This window comes from Rhinolophus sinicus, linkage group LG05 (assembly GCF_036562045.2).
Source record: "Rhinolophus sinicus isolate RSC01 linkage group LG05, ASM3656204v1, whole genome shotgun sequence".
Lineage (NCBI taxonomy): Eukaryota > Metazoa > Chordata > Mammalia > Chiroptera > Rhinolophidae > Rhinolophus > Rhinolophus sinicus.
Window position 1 is genome coordinate 158,277,468 of NC_133755.1, and position 23,293 is coordinate 158,300,760.

General features: G+C 35.5%; 1 protein-coding gene across 3 annotated transcripts in view; it reads right to left on the minus strand.

Moving 5' to 3' along the window:
* The window catches only part of HBS1L (HBS1 like translational GTPase), a 76,599-nt gene extending 53,510 nt beyond the window's left edge, over positions 1 to 23,089 (minus strand). The window contains exons 1-5 of one of the 3 annotated variants that reach the window (XM_019732731.2): positions 22,905 to 23,089; positions 19,405 to 19,470; positions 13,582 to 13,704; positions 9,681 to 9,875; positions 6,857 to 8,456 (exon numbers count right to left, since the gene is read on the minus strand). In XM_019732731.2, coding sequence (XP_019588290.2) covers positions 6,997 to 8,456; positions 9,681 to 9,875; positions 13,582 to 13,704; positions 19,405 to 19,470; positions 22,905 to 22,947 — 1,887 coding nt within the window. In that variant the 5' untranslated portion in view covers positions 22,948 to 23,089 and the 3' untranslated portion in view covers positions 6,857 to 6,996. The other 2 variants (XM_019732730.2, XM_074333612.1) reach the window with 2 other exon arrangements.
* Between the last annotated feature and the right edge of the window lie 204 nt (positions 23,090 to 23,293).

Sequence of the window (23,293 nt, forward strand, 5' to 3'; positions counted from 1 at the left end):
ATTAAAAGAATAATCTACAAGTAGGATTCTTTCAGTATTGCAAGACTAGATCAATACTAGAAAATCTATTAAAATAATAACTTAATGTTTAAAAGTATAATGTCTAAAGCCTTTTGCATCTATGAAGACCATATATTTTTGCTCCAAAATTTTTTGATAACATTAAACATTCCAATAAAAAGTATAACTGAATTTTTTCAGTAACTTGACAAGCTGTTTCTAAAGTTCACGTGGGAAAAAGAGCCATGTGAGATCCAACAAAATTATTTAAAAGGAGAGGAAAAAAACGAGATAGCCTACAAAATATTAAAAACCTAACAGTAATAAAAAGCTACATTAATTAAAAATTTGGTCTTGGCATAGAACAAGACAAGGAAACAGACACCCAAAACAGAAAGACAGGTGCACAGAGAGGAATTTAATACATGTCAAAGATGGCATTTCAAATCAGGTTTAAAAAGAAAAACGATGTGTAATTCAACAAAAGGTACTGTGACAAATCCAGCTTTTAGAAAGTGGAAGGATACGGGTAGAAAAACTGAATTCCTACCTTACCCCCTACCCCCTAACAGCAGCTAGATCAAAGACTCAAATGTTAAAAAAAAAGGAACCTATCAAACACATTAAAACAAATAATTTTAAAGAAAATTATCCTATAATCGAGAATTTTGAAAAAAACCCATAAAAGATTGATAAATTCAAATATATTAAAGTGAACAGTTTGTCTTCTAAAAATGACCTTCAAAAAGGACAAACTGAGAATCAGAAAAAGTATTTTCCACACGTATAACAAAAGACTAATTTCCTTAGTATTTATATATATAGGTTAAATATATTAATTACACACACACACACATACACAATTCCTAAAAGTCATTATGAAAGATAACCAGCAGAAAAATGGGCAAAAATCAGGGATAGTTCCAAAAAAGAAATACAAATAATTTAAATATGTATGATAGAACAGTCAGCCTCACTCATTAAAGACACATAAATAAAGTAAAAAATATTTTCCAATTATCAGGCTGGCATAATACCAAAAAGAATAATAACCATATCTCTGAGAATTTGAACAGAAATGCTCATAAACTTGTGGGAAGGAAATTAGTACAAACTCTAATAAGGACAATTAGGCAGTATCTATCAAAAATTTCAAAGTACATACTTTTGGGCCTAGACATTCAATTTCTAGTAATGTATTGTAGGATGTTCATTTTGGGATCCTTAGCAATAGCAGCTGAAAACACTTAAAATTTTTATCAACAGGGCCTATTTAATGTACAACCATGTTATGGAATTATGTGCAGCTTTGAAGAAGAATGTGATTTATCTCTACAAGCTGGTAAGAAAAGACTTGCAAAATATTATAAGTGATGCAGATACAGAAGTGTTATAGTATCTTCCCATTTGTATAGATAGACATATATATACATTCACATATGTACAATATGCAACTTTCTAGAAAATACAAAAGAAACAATTTGTTTACAGCTTCCTCTAGGGAATAAAACTGTGGAACTGTATTATATACATGAGACTCACTTTTTACTTTAAATCCTTTTCCATATTAATGTGGACATTATTCTAAGCTGGGGATACAGCTGTGAATACCTAAAATCCTTGCATGTGTATAAATTACTGGGGGGAATGGGGAGTGGTGAGGAGACACATAATAAACAAAAACAACTGTGTACACACACAATGCCAGACGATGTAAGTGCTGTGAGAAAGAATAAAACAGGGTTCCAAAGGAAAGGGACTACATGTATGGGGAAGGTATGATTTTACATGGGGTGGTAATAAAAGGAATACAGTGAACTACAGTGAACATGAAGGCTGCCCTACTACAAGACTGGGAGTAACGTGATATATAAACTACATCCTGAAGAACGATTAGCCAGGGGAGAAACGGGCATGGGGTTGGGGGTGGCGGGGGGAAAGGAGCGCAAAGCAGGGGAAATTCAGGTAGGTATTCCTGGGTGGATTTGGGAAGGGGGTACACAAACAGAAACCAGTTCATAAAAGGTCTTACAAAATAATTTAAAGGTATTGTACAGGGGAACAGAAAAATCAAAGCTGTATTTTGGGAGTTACCCTGGCTATAGTGTGGAAAGCATTTGGAGGTAAATAAACTGAGAAGTAAAGAAACTAGTTAAATGTTTCTGTAACTGCCCAGAGCTAGTGAGCTTTATGAAAAGTAGCAATAAGAACAGAGTAGTGGGTCAAAAATGTACAATCTTCATTATTCGCAAATTCCGTATTTGTGAATTTACCTACTCGCTAAAATTTATTTGTAATCCCAAAGTCACTACTATGGCACTTGCAGTCACTTGGGGACAAATACAGAGGAGCAAAATATTTGATATTCCCAACTGAATGGAATAAGGTAACACCCTGCCTTCTTGTTTCAGCTCTCATAAGAAAGTATCATTTTTATGACTTATTTAGTGCCCCATTTTTCACATTGTGATTTTAGTTGGAAATTTTGCTAGTTAAAATGGTCCCCAAGAGTAGTGGTGAAGTACTGTTTAGTGTTCCCAAGGACAAGGCAGCTGTGAGGTGCCTCACGAATAACAGATGTGTTAGATGAGCTTTGTTCAGGCATGAGTTATAATGCCTCTGGCCATGGGTTCAACGTTAATGAATCAATAACATATAAACAATATACATTTAATAAAGTCAACAAATATATAAGATAAGGCTATGTATTGATTGGTTGACAAAACGTGACCAGAGAATCACAGGAACTTAGATAACCCCGTATTTCCTGTAGGAGCAACGGTTCAGTATTCGCTGAGTCAGTGTTCACCTAGTTCATTCAGTGTTTGCTAATTTATGACTTTATAAAACAAAACTACCACAAATAACGGCAATCGACTGTATATGTACACAACTGTATTTACTTATTTGTAAAGCGGAGACCATAGGATTGGTAATCAATTATAAGTAAATGAAGGAGAGAAATCAAGGATGTTATCAACTAGGTTTCTGGCTTAAGCAACTGAAACATGGGGATAATATTACTGAAGACAGGAAATAGAGAAGATGGTGGCAGCTCGGATCAGGAAGGCAAAGATGTCAACTTTGAAGAGTGTAATGTTATACACGCCACACTGATAATTACGTATTAAAGTACTCAATCCAACCCCCCGCTTAGAGTAAGAATCACGTCTTTGTTCACTGTGGTGTGTCTTCTACAACTACAGTGACGCTGTCCTTTAAGTCATATAATAGAAACAGGCACGTCAACACCAGAAATGTGCACTTCTGTCAATTCTTTCACTTCCCACTGCCATCTTTACAAGTACATTACTCATGTGCACCATATCTACACTTTAATAGTGTGTGAGTCCTAAAAAGTAAAAATATATTCTAAGTGACAAATATCTTACAAGAAATTCTGTACAACCAGGTAGTTTGTTTTTTATTTGTTTACAGGAACATAAAGTAATTAATACCTTCAGCATAAATTATTAAAATACCATTCTGAAATATGAAGCTTATACAAAAAACTCCTAATGAATAAACTGTAGTTTTCACACTTGATTTAAGAAAACCTCAGAATTATAATTTATTTCAATGTAGTTTTTACAAAAATATATATACACTCAAAATGTGACAAATATTTTTATACCCTAAAAACTAAAAATTACAGCACACAACCATATACTGAAACTAAATAATTATAAAAGAAGACTAATAAAGAAATTCACATCAATCCCTGTCTAGTTGACATTATCTTTGTTTATATAAGTAAAACAATTTCTAGGCTACTACGAAACTTATTTTATAACCAAATACTTGTGTGAACACAAAACAGAAAACTTGATACAAAGTTCTTCCTAAATATACAATTCTATACTTATTTATTTGCAATGGTCCACACTGAGATTCAGGGTCAATGTAAAAACTAAATAATCACATGAGAATCTATTATTTTTCTGTGGTTATCTTAACAGTGCTTCATTTTACATACAAAGAAAAGCACTGTGCTAGTTTTATCCTTGGTGTGATAATTAGTTGCATGACCTTCCACTGAATACTAAAACTTAAATATAAAACACTGCGAATAGTGATTACTACTTATACGGTAAGAAAAAGGGTGAAAGAAAAGTTCTAAAGAGGAGGATTCAAAGCCAAATGGAGAAAAAGAAGTTAGAATGCCACTTCACTAACCAGGAAATAGGAAAAAGGTAAAAGAAAAAAGAAAGAAAAGTTAAGCAAAGTATTCTGTACAGAGGTGAAACCTTAGTTCTTGGCAATCAATGGTAAGAAGAGTCATAACCAAAAATGCCAACCAAAGACTTTAGAATGCAAAAGGACAAAACATCCATAAACATCAGATCTTTTAAAAAACAAAACAAGTGAAGAATAAAATGGTAAACTTAAATGTCTTTTGTATTTTATATCATTTAGAATATAATTACAATTATTATTTCTAATCCTGAAGTAAAATATTAATGCACTTGATCATAATGCAAACAAAAACGGTTTTGCACATCAAAATTGATATTTGAACTGGAAAATAAACCAAAAACACTTAGCATATCTGAGCTACCAAGACAGTGGTCAGTCAGTCAACAGCAACTGGAGCAGAATACGCACTCAGTGAGAGCACTATCCCTGGGAGTGCATCCATGAACAAGCAGGCCCTTGTCTCTTTACCACGGGCTCATGGCCAAGGGTGGAAGGGGCAGAGGGTCTTTTTGGTTCCACCCTCTGAACCTCAGAGACTCTGACAACAGGGCAAGTATATACCATGTACATGTCTGACAGACCAGTAGCCACAAGGAAAGTAGGGAGACGTTTAAAAATGGTTGCCTTCGTTATTACCTTGGAGCATAGAATTTTTTTCCTCTACAAAAATAATCCCCATAAAAAGTAGTTATAATCCTAATCTGCCAACAAAGGGAGATCTATTTCACTCTAGAAGATCTGCTGTGTGACTTAAAAAGTATAATATTTCCACTTGAAAATTGGTTTGTTATAAAAGAAGGTACCATACAGTTCAACTTCAATATGGGTTAAATAAGTATTTGTGGATTCATGTGCAAAGTGGACCCCTAGTGTAGCACTTACTCTATCAGGAATTATTGTCAGAGCCAAACAAACTCTTAGAACACAATTCACTTCTAAGTTGGAGACTGCCTATATATAAATCTAGTTGATGACTCATATACTAATGGTTCAAAATCACTAAAATGTTTGATCAAGGTTCAAGACTAGAAAAACAAAAACAGCAGTTGGGGTAATTCAAACTTGAAAATGAATCATAAAATATAATGTGATTTATACAATCTCCTAAGCATCAGTATGATGTGCACTGAAATATGAAATTAAAAATAAAACCTGAAGACACCATAAAGTGTTCGGTCAAGAACAATGAAGACATAATGCTGGCTTAAGTTTTCCCACCAAAACAGTGAATGTAAAAACACCATACACAGCTAAAAAGATTAGAATGTCATCCTGAGAATAAACAGAAGCAAGAAATACAAAAAATTTATGAAAAGCATAGTGAAGTGGCTGCCAGAGAAAAGTATTTCTTTACTGGGAAAAGGCCAGTTATTTCATTTTCATTAAGACATAGTATTTTAGATACCATTTTTTTTCTGCAAGAAATACTAATAATATAATATCAGCATCATTTTATGCAAAAGACCATAATTTCTAATTAGCAGTTTTCTTTGTTATTCTGGATTAGAAAATGTGAATTATAAATTCAAGTTGGTCAAATGTTATTCTAAGCATTAGTACTTCCTTTCTTTCTACTGATTTCTTCCTCTAAGGCAGTAGTTCTCTAGCAGAAGTAACACATCAGAATTACCTAGGGACTATTTTGAAAACACACATTCCCCAATGTCATCCCTGAGACTGACCATGTCTCAAGTAAAGCCACAGCATCTGTGTTTTGAAAAAGTTCCCCCAGTGACTGTGATTGGTAGGCAAAGAAACTGCTTTAAGGGATGAATTACATCCTGGTACTACTGACTGGAAGAGCTCTTATTTGGTCTGCCATTGCTGAAACTTACACTGTAGCACACACAGCTGTCAGTAAAAACGTGCAAAACTCCACATTCTATTATTTACAGTTAAAAAAAAAAAAGTTAGAGATGTGAATTATCTATTCAAAAACCATGCAACCATACTTGAAAACACTTTCTATATTTCTATGTATTTATTTTAAAGTGTGCATTTAGAACCAATAGTTTTGAAAATGTATAAAAATAATTTATATATAAATCCAACCTCAATATTTACATGGTCCATTAAAGGATTTTTTTTATTTTCATCAAAAAAGTATTTCAACAACCTCCACTGTATTCTTAAAAGTCAGGAATTTTAAGATTTTCGAATAAAAAAAATTAGTATTCACCTACAGAAAAATAATAAAACTGGGAATGATATCACTAATATTTTAAAATATAATTATGTCTCAGCTATGTTATGCTACATATAAGAAAAACCTTCATCACTAAATACTGAAGTTGCCAAAAAATGTATACACATTTTAAGAAAGGAAAAGCTGTATTAAAATTGTAATACTCAATATATACGATAACAAAAGATGAATACAAGTCATGTGTATACATTTTTTTGGCAACCCCAGTATAATCATCCTAAGTGGTGGCATTTCATTTAAGAACAAAGCGCAAAAATAGTTTATAAAAGAAAAGGTCCCGTTGTAAAATAAGTTGAGTGCTTCAAACAAAAATACTGAATCTAAGGTATGCTTTCACAATATCATGTTTCCATATGCACCTTGTAAACATAGCCATTATAGGTTATCAACTTAAATAAAGCCACCTATCACTAAGAGTAAAAAGAGAAATTTCAGTGTAAAAATACTTATCAACTAAAGTTATCAACTAAGTTAAGACGATTTTAATATAAAAATTACAACTTAAATCTCATAATATAAAGTAATCCTATGAAGACCTTAAATCACTTTAAAATAAAGAGCTCTACAACAGTTACCAAGTTTTCCGTTTGTTACTATTCTCTAGTAAAAACTTTCTTTTGATTAGCTTTTACAATGTCATCAGGAGATGCTGATTTGAAGTCAAATGGTGTTATTGCTACAAGAGGACTTATTTCTTTGTCCTTTACATCTTGAACTTGTCTACTATAAAGAAAAGTCTTGTAGAGGTTAAGGGTGTGTCGCTTGCAGCTCTTCAATGGGTAATGAAGACACAGTGTTGAAGCAAAAGCTGAAGGTCTAGCAGCAAGGGCCTTGGTCCAAGACAAAGCAGAAGGTGGTTTCCTGATCAGAGAGTCTTTATTGTTTTTCTTACTATCCTTGGCAGAAATGGAATGTTTCCCTAGCTTCGAATTTAGAACTTTAGTTCCTGGTATTGGGGCAACTGACTGGTCTACTACAGGTTTTGGACGAAAATCTGGGGTTTTTATAAGGACACTAAGATCAATATTTGAATCTATTCCTGGTGATCTCATTTCAGATAAACTGAGCTTAAAGGAATCGTTCTTAATCTGAGAACTGTCTATATCAATTGTTTCTGCAATCAAATCAGAAAGTGACAAATTCTCAAGGTCTCTCGTAGGAGAAGCTTTATGAAATGCCAAAGACGACAGAGATCCTGTTAATTCTGATATTCCAGTCGAAGACTGATACTGATTTGCTGGTTGTGACAGGGAAAAGGATCCCAAACTTACATCAGTGAAACTGGCAGATGACTGGTTACAAAGATCAGATAAACTAAAGCAGTGGCTTGGATTGTTTTCTTTGTGGTCCTGAAACAGTTCAGCTAGGGATGGGCTTTCATACTGGGAAAACTGCAAATTGTTATTTTTTAAAATGTAATTCTTCACACTTTGTTCAACTGAAGAAATATTTCCAACTTCAGTCATCTTACGAGCATTTAAATTATCAGGAGCCACATTTTCCAATGAGCCAGTTAGGAGCAAAGGATTATTTAAACTTCCTAAGTTGTTTTGTACTGGAATGTTTTGCAAATCAGTTAGTGAATTATTCTGAATAAATAAAGAGTTATTAGGTGTCGTGTTCTTTATCATTAAAGATTTTAAATCTGGTATTCCTTTGAAAGCACAATCTCTGGAAACACATTCAGATGCCTGAGTTCTCAACAAATGAGCATCCAGACTCTTTGAAAGTAGACTTTCCAAACTATCTGTGGATGACAATCCAACTGACGGCTGATTTTCACAAGCATCTCTTGGCATATCATCAATTAGGTCAGCTAGTGACAGCTCTCTTGTTAACTTACATGATTCTAGTTTCTTTTCACTTTTAGGTCTGTCAAGTTTCTTTTTTTTATGGAGTAAATAGTGACTTGGTACAACTGAGGAATTATGATAGAATCCATATTTTGTTATTGGACCAGAAAAATCAAATGGTTTACTACTGCAATCTAAATGGTTTGCGGACTGAGGACAAGAGTTTTGAACTGAAACTTCAGAGTAAGGGAATAAGACTCCTTACCTTACAAGAGCCATTAATTTTCAGATGAATAGGTTCACAGATGCAGAAGACAGTCACAGCAACCAAAAGGAAACATGAAATGAGGCATTTAATTACTAAATGTTTCTTTTGATTAGAGTATGAATAAAGTGACATCTGATCATCATTTGATAAAAATTGAACACTCTAAAAAATAATAACAAAGGAATTTTACCTTCCTTTAACCTCTAAAGTGACCTTCATACTTTGTTCACTGACATATACAAACATAAGTACCAAGTTAGTCAATGTTCTAATTTCCACAAATTTTGTGAGGTTTTAACATATTTAAATCATAGTCAAGATTGTTATCAAATTCAAAATGTTTAAAAAAAACCAATGGAAAGAACTAGGTTCATCTTCTGTATTTTTAATGTATTAAACACAAGCAAACAACACCCTATAATTTCTACCATGATCTTGGTAATCTATTAATATAGATAGCATAATAGGGCTCATTCTCATATTGGTCAGTTAAAGTTCATCCCCCCAAATTTAAAAAAAAAACTTAAAACAAAAAAAACCCACCCTATTTCATGGTAGTAGACTGCATATAACTTTGTTGTGGTAAAACTCTAGTCTTCAGCTGACAGGAAATATCAACCCAATTAACAAATCACCATGCTCCTACTGATGGTTCTCATACCAATTAATGTAAAGGTACCTAGGTTCCCATCTTATGTTGACTACATTCCAAATTTAACCCCAAATTCTACAAATTTAAAATTGAAGATCTGGCTACAAAATGCAATAGTATAATTATGATATTTATGATATTTAAATAAAACTAAATTTATCAGTCCTATAAGCACATAGGGATTTTTCTGACATTAATTGTCAGGCTATTAATTTCCATCTGCTGACCCATTAAGAGTTAAAAAAAAAAATGATAACTAAAAAGCTTTCTAAGCTACTAACAAGCAAAAAGTGCCTTGTCTTGTTTATAGTCCGGTTTTATTTCCCCTATATCCTGGCTAATTTTGAAAACAAGCAGGGAACTTATAAAAAAACAAGCTTTAACAGAGGGAAGGGAACATAGTGCTCAGCTTAAAAATTCACCAACTAGAAAATCAACTGATAGTATTCAAGTCATTGTTAACATGGAAAATTTTCTCCCCATTTTTCTCAAACAGCTCAAGAAAATCAAAGCCTCTTTTAAAGCATTAACTATAAAACTAAAAAAGAGCAAGTAAAAGCATACCTTTTCCTATCTTTCCTATAGATACTGCTCCCTCACTCTTGACCTTCAAATTCTGCATTTTATCTTGTTCCAGAACCAGTGCCAAAGCCTTCTGCACATCAAACTTGTTCTTCAGAACTGCTTCAATCAATATGTCATCTGGTACAGCATCTCCCAGTACCTCCCTCATGTGATCAAGGCACGAATAAAGACGAGCTAGAACAGACAACAATTAATTAAAAGCTACACTAAATGGTGTCATGAAAGCACTCTCACTCTTTAAACCTGAAAAAAAAGAATTTGAAACTATAATAGGCTGTTCAATTCTCCTTTTTCTTTGGCAAAACTTACAATGATTATATTTTTATCCACAATATACTTATCTTCCCTTATCAAAGGAACAATTTCATTAATTAAGCAATCACTGTAATAAATGTCTCCTAAATAACACTGACTAATGCTTGAAGAAAATGTAAATTGCATACACTAATATCTATTTTCAGTCAATGATGATGATGTTTCTCCACTGATGACATTTTAAATATGTACAAAGGGAGGGGTAGGTGTGAAAACATTTCTAACTTGTTAGTGAACCCAGTTAATCAGTAAGTATATTTCTTAAATTACTACTTCCTTAAGTTTTCTTTTAGGCTAATTTCAGTTTTCCCCAGCCAACTAAAATCACCCTTAATACCTCTTTTAAGATAGGCAAGATAACCTAACATAAAAATGTCAAAGAGGGGGCCCGCCGAGTGGCTCAGGTGGTTGGAGCTCCATGTTCCTAACGCGGAGGTCGTCAGTTCGATTTTCACATGGAGCTGCACCCTCTACAGCTAAGATTGTGAACAACAGCTCTCCCTGAAGCTGGGCTGCCGTGAGCAGCCAGAGGATGCTGTGTGCTACCGTGTGCTGCCAGGAGCAGCCAGCGGCTGGCGGCCGGCAACCGGCAAGAGCTGCCGTGAGCTGCTATGAGCGGCTGACCATGGGGATGCCTCAGCCATGGGGAGCGTAAGGCTCATTCTACCAGCATGGGCCAGGGAGCTGTGTCCTACATAACTAGACTGAGAATCAACGGCTTGAACCAGAGTGGGATGGGGAGGCGGAAGAAAGGGGGGGGAAATGTCAAAGAAATAAGGAAGTCCAGTAGATTAAGAGAACGGACATTCATTTTAAAAATAAAAAATTTAAATCTGGAAATCCAAAATCTTTAAGAATTTTTTCTTCTGGTGACTATATTAATTACTTATAAAAAATAATTACTAATAATAATTCATTAATGATGTAAAGTCTACAACAGCAGAGGCTTTATATCCCTGGGTCCTAAAATAGTACCTGGTGGAGGCCACTGAATAAAAACAGATGAACATACTAATTTTATTTGTATAGCACTTGACAGTTTTCAAAATACTTTATATATCTTTTTGTAATCCTCACAATAACTCTATGACCTAGATATATCAGGCAAATTCTAATCCATAAAGACATGACTGAAAAATCATGGAACTACACCCCACAATAACAACTACAACACTATCTTTAAAATTATAATCAAATACTAAGGAGTTTATATGGCAGTAATCAAAATAGAACTCAGGTTTTCAGACTTCCTACTCCATGAAACCATTTCACAGAATGCAATTTGTATTACATTTTATATGTTTATATTTCGAGCAGGAATCTACTGGCAATACCCTCCCCTTAATAGAAATCAAAAAGTATTTGATACCTTTTCCATTATTACTTTCTTTAATTTGTCATGCGCCACGTAACTATATCTCGGTCAACAATTGAGTGCATATATGATGGTGGTCCCATAACATTATAATGGAGCTGAAAAATTCCTGTAGCCTAGTGACATGAAATCACCATCGTAATGTCCTAGAGCAACCCATCACTCACATGTTTGTGGTGACGCTGGTGTACACAAACCTGTGCTACCAGTTGGGTAACAGTATAGCACACATAACAAAGTACAGTACATAATACTTGGTAATGATAATAAACAACTTACTGGTTTATGTATTTACTATATTTTTTATCATCACTTTAGAGTGTACTCTTTCTACCTATAAAAAAAAAATGTTCACTGTAAAACAGTATGCAGTATTGCGCCGGCAGCAGTCTCATACATTTCATTTACCACATCTTGATTTAATCTTGGGTTGTTTTGTACAGCAACATGCTGCAAAGGCTTGTAGCCTAGGAGCAATAGGTGTATACAACATACAGGAGGTGTATAGTAGGCTATACCATTCAGGTTTGTGTAAGCACATTCTATGATGTTCACACACTGATCAAATCACCTAATAACACACTTCTCAGAACATAACCCATCTTTTGGCGGTGCATGACTGTATTAGAAATAATTAATTTTCTCAAACATTTGGGCAATTCTGCTTTGCTGGAGTTCTAGATTGATTTTAGGCTAATAAGCTATACTTGGAAAATTATACCATACCTATTTCACAAACACATGAATTATTGAAACTGGAACAGAACACTTAGTATAGCTAGTATCAGGGCCTCTTCTAATTAATTATAACAACTATTTTCTACACATCCACAAAGAATAGAGATATGACGTCAGGCTGTTTTGGTTCATATCTTAATGCCACTTATTACTAGCCAGTGCAACCTCAGTCAATTTAGTTCTTAGTTTCTTTTCTCCCCTACAAAAGGAGGATGAGTGGCCAACCTCATAAGGTTGCTGTGAATATTAAATACATTAATACCTGAACAACATTTAGAACAGTACCTGGAAAGCATTTAGTAAAGGTTACCTACAATCATTATTATTGTTATCATGCAATTACTTACATGTGTCAGGTGGGAAAGTTAAATAATTAACTTTCAATCTTAAAAAGAACTTTGAATTTCTTACCTTCTTAGTCATTCTGAGGGAGAGCAGAAAAAGTACAAGACTTCTTCTCAATTCCTACTCTCTCACCCCACAATGACAATTACAACACTTGTTTCAAAAATACAGTCGTGAGGGGTGTAAATGTCTAATCATTATGTTGTTTTGTACACCGGAAGCTAGTATTAAAAGAATTAAATTTAAGAAAAAATGATGCTCAAATTCTAGGTGCTATTATAGTTTAAACAACAGAACTTTATTGAATAGCTCTGTACCAAGCACAGTGGTTTTATTAAAATGCTAATAACATTTGAAAAAAAAAAATACAATCAAATACTATTAGGGAGTTTATATATACCAGCTCCTCCACAAACTTTTATCCACATTGTTAAATGTATCTGCAGTTGATAAATTTTTTTTCATTGGTTGTTTTCCTTTCTGCTTCCTAGTTCTGAATATTTGTGCTTTCTTCTCCGTATTTCTTGGGTTGGTTAGCAACTGATACATATTTTACCGATTCATTCAATGTTCAGCTCAGATTCTTATATTTCCTCTTTCTGTTTTCAAATTGATTGAAAAGATGCAAACTCAGAACCAACGCCATTACCATTTAAGAGTTCTATCTTGAAACTTAATTTACATGGATATGAACCATCAGGACACTTGTACAATGTTACTTTGGACTTAAATTTGTTTAGAAACAAGCCTTCTAAAACCTAACTTTTTGTAAGGAAATAAGCTTCTGTATCTAATCATAAGCTCTACATATGGCTAAAAGAAAACAAGCCACTGACATTTCTTTCCTGAGAAGATGAGATGAATATTTCAATCAAAAATTTCAGTTACTAAATAAGAGCCACACAACCAATTTTCAACAGTTAACCATATAGTTAATCATACACTGCACAAAATATACTTAATATAAATTTTCCTTAAAGATATAAGATATATTGGTGCCATTACTACCCAACAATCACTATTACGTACAATCACAATAAAACTGATAAATTCTGATATATTATTAATCATTTTCAGATAAGAAATACAGACTACTTTTTACTATACCTTGATCAATTTCTCTTAGCTGATCACTCAAAAGAGAACTGGAGGATTCTTTCAGATCTTCATAATCATATTCTTCTACAGGGTCAACAGGTTTGTCACGCCGTGAGTAAATAAACTGAGCAGCTAGAAGATGAAATGATGGAAGAGTGCTGTAGTACAGCCATTTCTCATTAACTTTTTTTGTTTTTCCACAAATGTTAAAAAATTAGGGATGCTGGCTGACCTACTACCTATAGCCATTTACCCACATTTTACAATAATGGATTTAAAAAAAAAAAAACTAAGACAAAACATACCCCAAATTCTTCTCAAATGTCCTTACTAACTATTCATTAGCCTCTTATAATCATCTTCCTTCTTTCCTAGCTCCAAAACCATTCCCGAGTGTACTTTCTCCACAGTTTTCAAAAACCTGTCTTCCCTAATATCTCATGCTTGCCTACTGCTCTCTGTCTTCCTTGAAATTTCCTCTTCTTTGGTACAAATGCTTCAAAACTTGTATCAAACTTGCTATTTGCATAATAAAGAAAATACTAAAAACAGAGTAGGTTTCCAATTTCCAAGAATTGCTAATTTTCTATGAACCTAAGAGTTACCAAAATCATAGGTCTTAACTTCCGAAAAACTCATATTTTCCATCATGCACTGACACTGTATACTGGTGTTATATACCTAACTTTGACTTTCAGACATCAGTCTGCCCTATTCTGCAGTACTGGCAGGATTATCACTCAATATGTAACTGGGTATTATGTATTTCATTAAAATGAGGAAAGACAAGATAACAAAGTGTCAATATTATATGCCTGAGTATCATACACAAAACACAAGTAAGCAAAGGAAAAAAATCATCATGCATGCCCCAAGTGTTGACTCTTCCACCTCAACTGAATGCCCACTGAACTCAATTCCTAGAGACTGTGTTCAACTGTGAAGGAACAAAATTAAAGAGTAACTTAAGGAGGATAGAAATATCAATACAGTATTCTAAAAGCAAGATGTTCTTAGGGATTTTATATTATTTAATTTTCTGGAAGGGCATGTAAATATAAGTCTACTGCTTAGCATTCCCACATTTGTCTTTTGTACATGTTTTCTGGAAGGCTCTATCTATGAAAGTCAGGAAAACTAACTATATTCAAAGTTTCTAGATAGTGCATATATAGACAATAGATACTATACTATGGCTGATGTGTAACATCTATTCTCAGAAGGCCATGGAGTGCTATCTGTTCGTAGTATAAATCAATGGTGGCCTTATAGATTAGCAAGAAAGGCAAAAAAGAAAAATTTAATACGTATTTTAAAAGCCAAATTAGTACAGATAACAAGTGCTGCAGAAGCACAGAAGATGAAGTAATCACTGAAGACTGGGGCAATTATATAATAATAAAGGAGGTAAAAACATCAAAAAACTAAAGATGTGGAAGACATCATAGATAATAAGTGAAGAAGAGAAATACAGAGCAGTTGAGAGAATTCAATCTCTTCTGCTACAATGCCCATATCCTTAACCAAACTAGCTCATACCAAATGGTAAACGGGAAAGATGTGAGTATAACATTCAAGTTGTTTCGATTTATGAAAATCCTCCCCATCCTATACCTCAATGTTTTGCATCACTGCATAATAGCAGCAGGTGCAAAGTTAATAATGCCAATCACAGAATATTATATTACAATTCTAATTGTATTGTAATACCAAATAGTTCCACATTCTTCCTCTTGGCCCAGTTTGATCACGTGTCCTGTCTCTGTGTGTGCTTATTGATTGGCTCTAAGCATTTTGCTTTTGCAATATTATTCATCAGTTTCAACTCTTTCTTACACCTTTTTCTATCAGCCTTTCACCATTTTTTTTAAATGTAATGTCTTATATTTACTGGAATGTTTATTAGGAAATTAATGTATCTTTTCAAATGTGCAAGAATTTTTATTAAGATGATTACTATTTTTGTTAGTACTTTACAGGTTGAGTAGTCTGTCATGATCCTATTTTTCCCCAGAAGTTCTATTATTTTTAGTACACAATTTTGGAAGACCACAAGGTTATATACATTATGTATAATATGTATATATATATATATATATATATATGTGTGTGTGTGTATAGATAGATAGATAGATAAATAGATAGATAGATAATACATATAGTGCCAAAAAAAGTGTACACATTTTAAGAAAAGAAAAAACTATTAAAATTGTAATACTCAATATATACTGATAACAAAAGATGAATACAAGTCACGTTTGACTTCTGCAATTACAAGAGGTGCTAAAAGTGGTTACCATCAGCGTCCAGACACTTCTGAGTACGGCAAACTACTGCTTGAGCAACGTTGACCAAAGTGTCCACTTGTATACATTTTTTTTTTGTGGCACCCCCAGTATATATAAAATCCCTCTTTTCCCCTCTTGAGCAAGAATATAACATTGCTATTACAAAGTCAGCATGACTAGACAGGAAAGACAACCTACTTCATAGATACGCTACGATAACCACTTTTTTACATTAATATCTCAGAATGAGGTAATGTATCTCAATCTCATGGTACCTTAGCATAATGCAATACTTAGACTGATGGACAATTTTTTTTAAGTGGTACATAAAATAATGGTATGTCTGATAATCTGTGACATCTTAGATGTAATAAAATGTAGTACTAAAAAATGTGAACTGGGCCATTTTGTGCCTGGTGAGTTAAAAATTACTTTCCTGGCTGAAATAAACTATTCAATTTAGCCTAAAAATAACAAATACACTTTCCCCAACTTCCTCTCATAGCACTAAACTGTGAGGAAAAACCTAAGACAAATCAAAAATTAAGTGAGGCAAGAAATCAGTCCCTCAACAATTTTCACTTGGGAAATATTAACAGGGAAAAGGAAGTTGTCATGCAGGGACTCAAGCGGGGTCACTAGTCCTGCTCCCCACACAAGAACGCAGGACATGGTGAGGTCAAAAAGGAACACCCACAGAGCCATAGATAGGGGAGTCATACCACTATAGTCTCGCTGGCAGCTGGGCTGGACACACAGGAAGCAGGAGACACAGGATCCACAACCCGCTGTCCACTTGTCTCTGCCAACCAACCTCGCTTGCTAGCTGCAACCTGCCTCTCTGCAATCCGCAACCCACACTCCGCCACGCCACGCCACTGTACCACCCTTTGCTATCTTAGCCACGGCAGTTATATCAGTGGCTAATGGCTAACCGGTAACAGCCGATGGCCAACTAGCCACAGCTGATGGCCATCTACTACCTGAGCCAGCACCTTTCCACGTGAGGCCGAGAGCCTAAAAACTGCACTCCTGGCTCTGTCAATGTCCAGACTTCAAATCTAACTCCTAGGAGCTGTTTTCTCTAGGGAGTTTTCCCATGCCCTCCTCACACACAAATCCAACTCAGAAACCTTTATTGTAGCCATTGTTTTGGAAGTAGTAATGGCTGGATTTGCTGGGGAGAGGGGAGTGGGAAGGAGGGTAGGAACATTCCCCAGGGAAAACAGCTACTTACAGGGGGAAAAAAAGTCCAAATCTTTGAAGTGAAATACAAGCCCAAAATGCACAAAAATATAATAAAAAGAGTGAGAGAAAAGCAATGGTGAAAAGGGATAACTATAAAATGCTATTCTTTTCTGAAAACTTAAATGCTTTCAGAAAAATTGGACAACGATAGTGACATAAAACTTAAGGCATTTTGATAAACATAAAAGTTTAAGATTTCATGTAACTGCCTAAAATTATTTCCTAAACACCTTAAAATAAGCACTCATTAAAGATATGGCGCTTTAGGGGCCGGCCAGTGGCTCAGGTGGTTAGAGCTCCGTGCTCCTAACTCCGAAGGCTGCCGGTTCGATTCCCACATGGGCCAGTGGGCTCTCAACCACAAGGTTGCCAGTTCAATTCCTCGAGTCCCACAAGGGATGGTGGGCAGCGCCCCCTGCAACTAAAATTGAACATGGCACCTTGAACTGAGCTACCGCTGAGCTCCCGGATGGCTCAGTTGGTTGGAGCGTGTCCTCTGAACCACAAGGTTGCCGGTTCGACTCCCGCAAGGGATGGTGGGCTGTGCCCCCTGCAACTAGCAACGGCAACTGGACCTGGAGCTGAACTGCGCCCTCCACAACTAAGACTGAAAGGACAACAACTTGAAGCTGAACAGCACCCTCCACAACTAAGATTGAAAGGACAACAACTTGACTTAAATAAATAAATTAAAAAAAAAAAAAAAAAAAAGATATGGCGCTTTAGGCCTCTTCCCCTGGAGATTTGATTCACTGGTGCTGGATTGGAGCAGGAAATTTATGATTTTAAAATCACTCCCAGCTGACTGGTGTCATCAGGGAAGGTTAGGAAGCATTGGCCTCGAGTCCCCCCTTTCACCTATTTCACCTGGAGTCCACTTTGTATCCCATCATCACTTTATTATAAAATACTACCCCCTTACAGAAAAACCTTCAATAAGCTGACACTACACACCTAAAATTAAAACCTGTCTTCCAAAATTTGGCTCCTATTTCTTTTCCTAGCCCTCTTTCCTGCTGCAACTGCATTAATCGTGTAACTCTTCCCAAATACACTTGACTTAGAGCCCACTGTTATTTCCTGTATCTAGAATCCATTCTACTCCCAAATTCACCAGTCCCAATCCCACCTCCTTCCAGAAGCCTTCCCAGACTCCTTCAGGCAGGACTATTTCTTTACCCACCATACTGTTGTATAGCACGTTGTTTGAATGGGACTTTTAACCGGCTGCCTTATACCACACTAATTTATAAATTTATTAGAAGAGACTTATTCTTACACGTTAATTGATGCTCAATAAAGATTCTGAATTGGAATGGACTGAATAAGGATTACTACTGTTAAAGTAATCACACAAGGAGGTCATTAGACTGAAGTGGCTCTAATGCAGGGGTGTCCAAACTTTTTTCAACGTTTTTTTACCAAGGGCCATACGAGGTAAAATACACAAACAGCCAGGCCACTCACTCAAGGTGAAGTACGTATTGCCTCACCTGGTTTATTTAAGTAAACTAAATATATTTTTGGAATTTGCTGCAGGCCAATTAAAAATGGATTGCGGGCCGCAGTTGGCCCGCGGGCCGCAGTTTGGACACCCCTGCTTTAATGCCTTGGTGGCAAATGGAAAACTAAGCCTAAAGTTAATTCCTGTGAATGCCTCAGGACTAAGAACAACAGCCAATCACAAAAAGCCAATTAGGCTTCTCCAAATAATAACCGTTTAAGCTAAAGTCAAGCAAATAACTTCCTTGCATTGCTTTATGTCCTCTCTATAAAAACCCTGCTCTTAGCTCCTGTAGTGGAGCCCTCCTAACCACTTGCAGTTTGGAGCTGCCTGACGCTTTCTTCAAATTGTTTAAAGCTAAATGATAGAATCAAAACTTTAAATTTTATTCACAGCGAAAGAATTATTTTATACACCTTCAAAAGTTAAAATATAATTACCTTTTTAAATGTTACATATTATTAGTCTTATGGAACACTCTAGTCCTAGAATGGCAATAGTACTTGCTAAACGTTTTTAAACACCCAAATAATGAATATCAAATTATATATATTTTTTTAATTTTATTTTATTAAATTTATTGGGGTGACAATTGTTAGAAAAATTACATAGATTTCAGGTGTACAATTCTGTATTACATCATCTATAAATCCCATTGTGTGTTCATCACCCAGAGTCAGTTCTCCTTCCATCACCATATATTTGATCCCCCTTACCTTCATCTCCCACCCCCCACCCCCCACCCTCCTTACCCTCTGGTAACCACTAAATCAAATTATATTTTTAATTCACCTGTTGATGGCGAAATACAATAATCATCCTCTACAGACTGGCCATAGAGATCATCATCTTCAAAATCTAAAATAAAAACACACAAGGTAAATTCATGTACAATTTCTTTTTATATTCTTAGTTATTAACAAGAAAGTATCTGAATTCTTTCCAATGAAAATAAACTATTATCAAAATTAAAGGAATTTGGAATGTCCACTTTTCCAAAAAATTCTAAAAATTTTACCCACTAAGTAGGTATTGACTTTCTATAGTTATACATTTATAAAGACATACATAGTTATTCGGTTTTTAAGCTAATTGGGTTTTATTAAGTTGTTCCAATATTTCACCTCAGGTGATCAAAAAGTAATAATCCCACAGGCCACATACTTGAATTTTCTTTCCAGTGTTGACAAATATCCGAAATAAAATCCATCCATTTTTCTTCACCAAATGCCCTCTATAACCAAAGCATTTATTTTTCATACAACTGACTATAATAGGGTATAAAATCAGACCATGAAAGCAGTTTTTCTTCATGTAGAGCTAGATCATCTCTATAAAAACCAGCTTATCCTAAACTCTCTTGTGGTCACTCTGCTCAGGCTAATTGGTCTTTTTTCCTACTGACTAGACTATGCTCTTTAACCAAATTTTCTTAAGGCTGTTCCCTTCTTTAGTTAAGGTTCCTACTCAAATGTCACTTATTTGCAGAAGTCTTCCCTGACCACTCTGGGTAAAAAGCAGCGAGCCCCACTGCCATTTTTACTCTCTAGCACACTCTTCCAACCAAATGTCTTCGAAGCACTATATGTGTTTCATTCCCCGAGACTACAAGCTCTTTCAGAGCAAGACTATCTAGACAACTACCTGGTGCATGTTTGGCATTAAACTAATACTTGTTTTATTATAAATTAATGAGTCAAACAATGTAAAACGAAAAACCCACAAAGAACATAAATATATCTGCATATATCATTTATTCATTCGACAAACACCAACACTAGGCCAGGGACTATTAGAAACGTTTGGAGTACAACAGCGAGTGACAGGCACATTCCCGTATCTCTACCACTTAAAATCTAACAGGGAACACAGACAAGAAACGAACACTTACAAAACCATATGACAAGTGTTTCACGTGAGAAATACAGAGCTGTTTGGGAACACACATGTACAACAAAAATAGAATTGGCATTCGGGTTGCTAGGAAAAGAGCCCAGAAATACAATATTTAACCAATTCCAAAGGAAAGTTAGCTACTTTCTGAGGGTATTCATACAGCAGGAACAGCATGTTCAAAGGCTGAGACCAAATGTTAATGGCAAAGAAAAATTAAATAAATGCTACTATTGGATTAAAATGTGTAACATTCAATAAGTTAGATAACAATCCCAAGTTAATAACAACTTATTAGCAAATAAATGAGGAGCCATTCACAAAAATGTATTTTTAGATATAAAAGACAAGAAGAATCTTTACTAGGTCAGTTTTTCAATACTGAAATTGACCCTAAAAGTACCACAATATAAAAAGATAAAGAGAATTCTTTCCTGGGATTTTTGTAAAGTGGTTCTTTACCTCAACAAAATTTTGGGAGAATTCCCTGAATGTAAGCATCGTGCTGGCTACTAGAATAAATATAAAGTATGGACTTTGCCTTCCTGGTACTTTTAAATTAGTAGCTAAGGCAGTCATGTAAGTGCTATTCAAATCACAAAGAAGAACGAAGTGAGAGTTAGAGGTACCAATAGGTTTTGCAGCACAAACTCTCTCTAATGAAGTTCTATTAGTTTTGAGAATTTTTAATTTATTATTCTAAGAATTTATTATTCTAAGAGTACAAGGAAAAGCTTCACTGGGAAGAAAAATAAACTGGACCCTGAAAATGAGTGGAACTTTTGTAAGCAGGAAAAGGGATGAGCCTCCTATGCTATAGGAATAGCTTAATTATGACATCATCAATTGTTCCAAAGAAACATAACCACCTGACCCGGGGTTGCCAAGGTGAGAAGATATTTAGCGCTCACTCCTCAGGCCAAGAACTTCTCCAGGAATCTTTCCTTCACATAGAATTCCTACTCAAACTCCTCCAACCAATTCTGAATAAGGTGTTCTCACAGAGCTTCTAGGCCACTGTACTTTTTGCAGGATCTCATACGGTAAATGGGCTGCCTGTGTACCTTCCCCTTGCAGACTCCCTCAAACATCTTACTATCCATCCCCAAAACTTAGAACAGTATTCTAAGCATTCAATTCATGAAGAATAAACACTCAATTAATGTTGCTTGAGGAAATTATATTTATTAAAGAAATGAATAAGCAGTAATTAGACCTAGTCATGTTTTTTTATCATATCTGCAAAACTATCTCCCAGGCTAAACTCCCTTCTTAGGTCACCATGGTCCAAATGCAATCCTTTTGTCCACTGCAATACCTAAAACAGCCTCCATTCTAAAGTGAACACCAGGAACCTAACATGTGCCAGGCTGACTGGGTTCCAGTCTCCAAAGGTGTTAGTTACCCTCAACTATGGTTAGAGCATCCGCATGTTCTCCAATAATCTGCTGGGAGAGCCAATAATAACCATCAACGTATTAAACACCCTACATGCTCTGCATTTTACAGAGCAATAGGTCTTTATTCCTCTTCTGCACTTGATCGTATTTGTTTATAATTTTAGTTTATATGATGCTTGGCGATGCCTATAATTATCCCCTACACAGAGACTAACTCTAACTTCTTTTAAACTCCTAGAGAACATTCATACACAATTTCTTTCTTTTAATACATTTTTAAAAATCAGTTAAGTCATTTTCGAAGCCCTCTTTCTTCCAGTACTGCTTTTTTTTCCATTCCAAAATACATTTACATTGAGATTATCAACCAAGAATTGAGTAGACACATAAGATTATCTAATGGACTCTTTGGGCCTTTTTAATGTGTATCTTTTCTTCCCCCTTCTAAATTTCCAATTTAACTTGAAACTCATAGAAACTAAACTAAAGTTAGCTCAAGCCACATTCTGCACTAAATATGTATGAACAAACACAAAATATTTACCATGTAAATTTAACACAGCTACAGCAAAACAGTTGATTGTAACCATTAAATAAATCCGTATTTTACAAATAAGCGACGTTTCATGGTTATTTTGAATGGGGGGTGGCGGGGAACGGAGGTAAAAGTAGGCAAGCGTGTATTTCTCCACGGAGAAAATAATGAAGAGGGAGAGGAGATAATGCTTACGTGTATAAATACCACCGGATCCCGGCCTCGCCAAGTGTCCTTCCCATATGACACCGTAAAGCACCAACCCCGCCCTATTTAACAATCCCAGAGGTCATGTCATAAAAGAACACAATTTTCTGGCACTCAAATGTCCTATTAGTTTCTCCAACTAAGTCTCCAGCCTGGCATCACTGACGAGGAACTCACAAATCGAAGTGGATGCCAATAAGCTGGGATCCCGGCTGGAACAGAGAAAAATGACATTCCGGCATAAGCCTGTCACTTACCTTCATCATAGTTATAGCCTCGAACATTCCGATGCCGGGCCATGGCGGCGAAGAGGGCATTCGCCACAGTCCCTTACAAAACACCCGCTCAGATACTGATAAGGCGCCAACTGCGGCCTGGAGAACACCTATACGCCATCTTGGCTTCCGGCAGTCTTCCGCGCTGAGCGCCTGCGCACGCGCAACGTCTTGTATGTGCACTGAGCTACGGCAACCTCTCAGGGTCAATTAAACCCCTGGGAACGCATGCGCACTCGTGCACATGGGCAGGGGATTGCGTTTTAGCTTGACCTCACTTGCTGGCAGGTTGACTGACAGGAGTTCCAAAGAGGCGGAACTCCACTGCTTACAATATGTTGATTTGGACCAAATGTTAGGAGCTGGTATCC